This window comes from Glossina fuscipes, unplaced genomic scaffold (assembly GCF_014805625.2).
Source record: "Glossina fuscipes isolate IAEA_lab_2018 unplaced genomic scaffold, Yale_Gfus_2 133, whole genome shotgun sequence".
Lineage (NCBI taxonomy): Eukaryota > Metazoa > Arthropoda > Insecta > Diptera > Glossinidae > Glossina > Glossina fuscipes.
In genome coordinates this window covers 523,868-530,502 of record NW_023998476.1, presented here as the reverse complement: position 1 = coordinate 530,502, position 6,635 = coordinate 523,868, and the positions used below count along the sequence as shown (strand labels likewise).

General features: G+C 32.8%; 1 protein-coding gene across 2 annotated transcripts; it reads left to right on the top strand.

Annotated features, from left to right (window-relative positions):
• Nucleotides 1-248: 248 nt before the first annotated feature.
• On the top strand, nucleotides 249-4,349 carry LOC119640966 (augmin complex subunit dgt3). Of its 2 annotated transcripts, none has more exons than XM_038039368.1 (7): nucleotides 249-341; nucleotides 427-758; nucleotides 812-989; nucleotides 1,053-1,234; nucleotides 2,313-2,975; nucleotides 3,048-3,225; nucleotides 3,288-4,349. In XM_038039368.1, exons 1-7 carry the CDS (start codon nucleotides 324-326, stop codon nucleotides 3,432-3,434), a joined length of 1,698 nt encoding a protein of 565 aa, XP_037895296.1. In that variant the 5' UTR covers nucleotides 249-323; the 3' UTR covers nucleotides 3,435-4,349. The 2 variants fall into 2 exon arrangements, with proteins under 2 accessions (XP_037895296.1, XP_037895295.1); XM_038039367.1 differs by having other exon boundaries at nucleotides 3,282-4,349.
• Nucleotides 4,350-6,635: the final 2,286 nt, after the last annotated feature.

The window sequence follows — 6,635 nt, the reverse complement described above, 5'->3', positions numbered from 1 at the left end:
CCCGTGATATATTTTTGAGATTTTAAATAGAATGTGAAAATCACCATATTACGACACGATACCACACACTTTACGTTAATCTAAATATTAAAACCGCACTTGCACTTTAGATGAGTACAAATAGTCATTTTTGTGCATTCGCGGGCAGCTCTTTTAAATCACCTGATTAACCGATAAACTAGTTATCGCCGCCCAAATAAGTTTAATCACATTTTTTATTGAATTTGAAAAACGCATTACTACGTATATTGATGTATTGTTAAAAAACTAATCCATTCTTTTGAACAAAGCAAGGAAAAAAAAAGAATGTGAATTTGAAAGAAATGGGAGATATAGTAAATGTAAGAGCAAATTTTGAATTTTTTCTTTGGATGTTGAGTAATCTTGTATTAATATGACTTTAAATACGCTGTTGATTAATTTTAGAACATAGAAATTTTTAAGAGACTTAATTTTGATACTTCAAATCAATGGATATTTTATGACGAGCGTTTTCACAAATTTTTTGATTTCTTCGCAAACAACATCACGGATTCCAACATATTGACTGAAACCGAGGTTCTTGAACAAGAAGAACTCTTAAGAAAGAATCAATACGTTGAAACCAATGAAAAATGTGCTGAATGTTTGCAGAAATTCGTATCAAAATATCCTGGTCTACTAATCGATACAGAGGATGACATTATCAGTCTGCGAAAATCTATAGACACCATGGAGAAGTTCCTTCACGGTTACGATGAATTAATTAACGACATGAGGTTTGTATTATTGTTTCATTTCTCAAAATTATAGTTGATGGATGATCTGTTAGAGATACAAAGCAGAGCTTAAACGCGGACTACAGCAAATTGGAGGAGCAATTTAATCTTTTAGTAAATAAAGAAAGGAACATTTTATCCATTTGCCAGAGCAAAGTGAAGAGATTGGAAGAATTGCATAGCGAAAATTTCAAAAAAAATGCGGAGGTTGCAAAGATGTTCGCAACAGTAGTGAGTATTTAGGCAATATGAATATCTGTGCAGTTGTTCCAGCAAAGTTATTTACATTTTCAGCAATCACCTCCATTATTTATGCATCAATTGTCTTTGGATCAATACTTTTCAAAAAGTGATTCTTTCATGCGGCATTTTTCCTTATATTTGAAACAAAATTTCAAGTTTCAAGAGAGTGAATTTGATAATAGTCTTACAGATCTTCAGGAAGACGCAGAGAAGTTGAACAGTCTTAAGAAGTTGTACGTGTCAGCTTATAATCATTTTTTGCGTTCATTCATAAATCCGTGGCAAAATTCGAAGAAATTATAAATCTACATTGCGTTAAGATCGGTTTCAACACAACTTCCATAGAGTATTTATTATTAAAAAACCTAATATAGTACAAGTTTAATGCTTACATAGGGCAGGATGCAAAAAGAGGCCGAGATTGTCAAATTTGATGTGGTTTTATGTTAAATTACTATTACGATATAATTTTCTTCAAGAAGCGTTGAAAAGTGTACCATTTTGTCGTGTGAACTTCACTGTTCTTTATATATGGGGTTCAAAAATGGCCCCAGCTAGTCTAACGTTGCCATATCAAGTCAGAATGCCAAAATACTACTAATTACCCATTTTTGCTGAGAAATTTGGAAAATTGCCAATTTTTTCCATATAACAGCTTTCCACAATAGGGGTCGAAAAAGTCGACTGATCCGAACCATTTTCAACAGGGATCGTCCTTGGGTCAAAACGTGTCACTGTGTCAAATTTCATTGTTGCGTATAAATCGAGAATAATTTGTCTTGTGACTATATTGTTGCGTATAAATAGAAAATAATATAGTGCACATCTTTACAATAAAAATAATTAAGATCTGCTTTCATGAATTTTTGTATCCAATTAATCTATCTTCTAATCTAATCCGCTATAATGCTTCTCACATCCCAAATAACCAATACCATCATTTTTTGTTTGATTTTTCCTGTCAACCGCTCTTCTTAAAGCTATGCAAAAACGATATTCTAATTAGCAACAAGATGACCTTCCGAAAATATTTTATTCTCTGAAAAGGAGAGAGAGAAGCGAAGACAATTTCGCTTACAAAATACAACAACCATTTTCTCAAGTCCAACAAAGCGTTATTTCAACATGGGATCGTCCACAAGAATGGGAAGATTCTGCATTTCAAAAACTTCATAATGAAACGTAGCAAGCCACTTGTAACAATTTGGGCTTACGTAAACAATATTTTGAACGTTGTTGGAATTTTGCTACGGATTATTTAAAGACATGCAACGTAGGGACCCTAATTGAATACTATCTTAATACGTTTAGAATTGAGCAATACGAAATGGATTATTTCATTGAGAAGGCTAGAGGACGGGGCACTCAAGGTGTTGTTGATGGTTTAGATTTGACTAAAATACACGTTGTTAGCCTTTCGGATATGGAGCGGGAAACTAATGAGTTGGCTATTGTAAATGCCCATCAGGAAATTGTTCAAAAAGCTCTAATGGTTGACTTAGAAAATCTTGTCCGCCAACAAGCACAACACATAATCGAAATGAATTTATATGAGAATACCAAGGAAAAATTAGGGAGGGCACAAAAGCGGCACCAAAATAATAGCATACTTTCGCAAGTAATATCTAATGTGTTATCAAATGCCGAATTAATTTGGATAGGCATACAGCTCGATTTGGAGAAAAAGCATAGCCGTTTTGATAACTCTGAAGGATTAAAGTCCGAATCACAGCTCTGTCTGCAACGAATTCATCATATGCGCAACGCGGCATCAAACACAAGCGATATTTTGAGCGTCGAATTTATTACCAAAATGATACAACATCTTAGTTTACATTTGCAACATCGGCCGCGCGACGAAGTAAAAGCTTGCCTGCACGAATATGAAAAATTTATGCGCTTATTCAATTATGCTTTGAGCGGTTTGCTTAGTCGCAAGCACTATGCTACAATTTTAGAAAAATTAGAAGAAATGTAAGTTTTTGTTGGGATTGCAATCATGTTAATAAGTAAATAAGTTTGTGAATTTTTTTTACTCCACTTTAGCAATCATGTAGAAACAGTATTACGTTCATTCGTGTATGATGGTCCAGTGGATACACCAATGTTTGAAAACGTTAGCTATTTAAAACCAATTTTTAATGCTAACATGAAAAAGGAGTTAATCGATAAACAGCTAAGACAAATGCGTACACAATTTCATGAAAATGTTATAGAACGCATGGTATGTATACTAATTTTGTAGTGAGTGGTAGGGGAACCCATGTTATCATGTTGCAGGAGAAGGATAAACTATGGCGTTATCGGCAATTGCTTTGGATGTGGTTTCTAAGAGATTCGTCACGTGTACTGCGTGCAATTGAAGAAATTAAAAAGATGGCTGCTAAGGCTCCACAAATTTTAAAGACTTTGGGCGGCATTAAAAGAAAGTAAAAGCTGAACTATTATAAAGGATTTGATGGTTCAGTATTTAGTTAAGCTCGTTTTGTTGCATTTTTCTCATTAAATAGTGGAGTGCGCGAATCCTGTTTTTTTCTTTTTTTTAATAAGTCGAAGAAAAGATTCGAGTAGAAGATATAAACCGGATATTTATCTCATCAACGTTATCTTAATATCTTGCAGACTTTGCATGAATGGGACATAAAATCTTAGTACCATGATGATTACTTTAGCGGCTAAGAATGGAAGAATGGAATACTTTTTCTTCACCGATTATTAGTTTTAGGCGGTAATTTAAAGACACTCGACTGCAGTTGGGTTTAATTTTACAGTTGTTGACACCAACACCATCTTTTGTAACAAGCGTAGCAAGGCTTGTGGGCGCAACTCTCTACCGAATACTGGGGGAATTCCGATAGTCGATTTGCAAAAGGCTGTACCATATTAGATTGAAAACCTAAAAGATCGACAAGTTTGCTATTGATGTTGTTTTTCTTTTTCCACGAATATGCAACTGTTACTGCCCGATTTGTCTAATTACTAAAATGTCTAGATCTTGATTCTAAGGCTTTATAAGGATTCCTTACATTTTCAATTTTTATACGAATGTTTTTACTACAATAATGGATCTTAGTTTCAAATAAAAGTAACAATAGCTTTCTCACTTTTTCTTTTCTATCGCTCTTCGATTACGTCGTCTACGTCTAGATTTCTTATTGTTGTTCCGATTGTTGCAAGACAAAGAATTATTATATTGTTCAATTTGAAAAGAAATTTCTTTAAAACTTACCGTTCGTTTGTAACGTTTTTATTTGAAATTAACTTTCAACTTTGCTTTGCTGGCTCTGAGTGGAATAACTAGACTAAAGCCGAATTTCAAGAAAAAAGCAACGAAAACCTTAAGAAAGAAAAGTGAAATATAAACAGTAAAAGAGAATGATTAAAAGAAATTTGGAAACTCTAATTAATTCAAGTCAAATTTTGTTTAATTGTTTCATTTATTCGTCCTTTTGTTAAATTTACTATTAAAAATTCAATATTTGATATTTATGATATATTAATTTTTTTTTAAAGCCGATAGCTTTAGATGCTAGTACTGTAAGTCTTGTCTTTGAATTTATTTTTCGACTGAGTTAATAATAGTTTGGAAAAAATTGGAAAATGTCCAAGTAAAATAAATAAACAAATTGATATTTGTTAAATTTTCAAATTTTCGTTTTATTTGGTTTACACCATTTTTATACAATAAAGAAATTTTATTTAATTAGAGAATTATGCTACAGGTGTCTTTAGTAAAAACAAAATAAAAATGGTTTGTTATCAGAAAATGTAAATACACCCACGCATTCAAGCATGCACGCATACATACATTAAGTGCTATTTTAATTAATTTTGAATAACTAATTTTTTTAATATGGTTTATTCAACATGTTTTATTTATTTTCGTTTATCACATTTAATGTACTTTTTGTCTCAATATTAGAGAGTAAATGAAAAATTTAAATTATTATTATTTTCACTTATGTATTACTTTTATTCACATAATTGTTCACTAACGTTTACATACAGCAGGTACGATTTTTTAAAATAGAAAATAAAGCCGTACACGACGTAAGAAAAAAATTACAAAATATGTTTTTAATTTGTTTACAATTTTCAAAATATATTTAGGACGATTTATCAATATTTCCTTGCTGTTGTTGTTTTTTTTTTTTTTGTATAATTTTCGGCGCCAGTCACAGTTCATGGTTTATTTACATTAAAATGCTAACCATTTTTATACACCTGATTTCTCAGCTTGTTAAAAAAGAAGGCAGCTAACTATCTACACATATATTGAACTACGTACGTACACACCCACATGCACGCTAACACACGCACACAAAAGCGAGCAAGTGAAATGTTACTCGCAATTCAATTGCCTTTTTTTTCCTTTCACTAAGATTTGCCTTTTGATTTACTTATGGGCCTAATAGGACCTGGTTGGCATTTTTATACATGCGACAGCTGTTCATAAACAAAATATGAATTGGAATTTCTATACAAATTATTGAGAACATATATGCTTATTCTAATTTAAATTGTATTAACTGCATAATTGCTCCTAGCATATGGCGGCAGATTCTAAGGATGTCTGTTAATGCAACTTTTTTTTTTTTTAATTCACGATTTTACTGTTGTCTCTGTATGTATGTTTTTTTGAACACATTGTTTTAAAGTCGTTTCATGAGGTGTGAGAGTTGGTTTACCTATCAGGGAATAGAGATTCACAACTGCGAGGCAAATATTTTGGCGTTATTTGCTGCTCTTGCTACGATTGAGGATAATTATTTGAATTGTTATTAGCGGGCAGATTCAAATCCTTAAGCATTAAGCAATATTTGATATGTTTTATAAGAAAATTTGCAAATTTATTTATTTTTTTCTAAATTTCATTAATAAAATAAATAAATAAATGTGCATCCATTCACATATGTGAGTTTTTAGTAAAAAATTGCATACAGCAGAATGAAACACGTGTCGTAGAAACATAAACAAAATAAAAATATTGCAAGGAGAATTTTTCTGTGGTTTATTTTCATCAAAATTTTTGCAGCTTTTTTCATTTTCATCGAAATTCCTCCAGCTTTTGTTTAGATTCATAGAACAAGTTGCAGTTTTTATTTGTTTTCATCGAAACACTTGTAGCTTTTGTTTTCGCGTCGTTTCTTGCACATGCAAATGGATGAAAAGATGTTGAATGATTTTATTGAAGCTTTTTTTTAAGAAATAACTTTCTGTCTAAAAGCTTGCTCACCGATGGAAGATTTCGAATCTCACTGTCCTGCGGCACCTCGTCGACTTGATTGCCTTACGGTAGCATCGCAATGTACTCTTGGACCCTTGTGAGGTATGTTTCTTTCTGGCGGGCCTTTTCAGTAGCTTCCAGCGATCTCGAAGGGAATAGAGGTGTTAAAGCTTTGTTCAAAAAGCGTGTGGCGACGCCTGTTAATTCGACCTCTTTCTTTGCTAGCAGAGCTTCCTCTTCCTCTTCCTCTTTCTCGCTCCATCTTTGCTTGACATCAGTCCGAGCTTTGTGCTGGTCGTGTTCATCGGGATGAGCACGCCTCATATGAACCCCCACGCCTGTCTTCGTGGTAAAGGTTCTTCCGCATATTCGACAAGGAATAGCAGAGTGAATCAGAGAGGGACTCT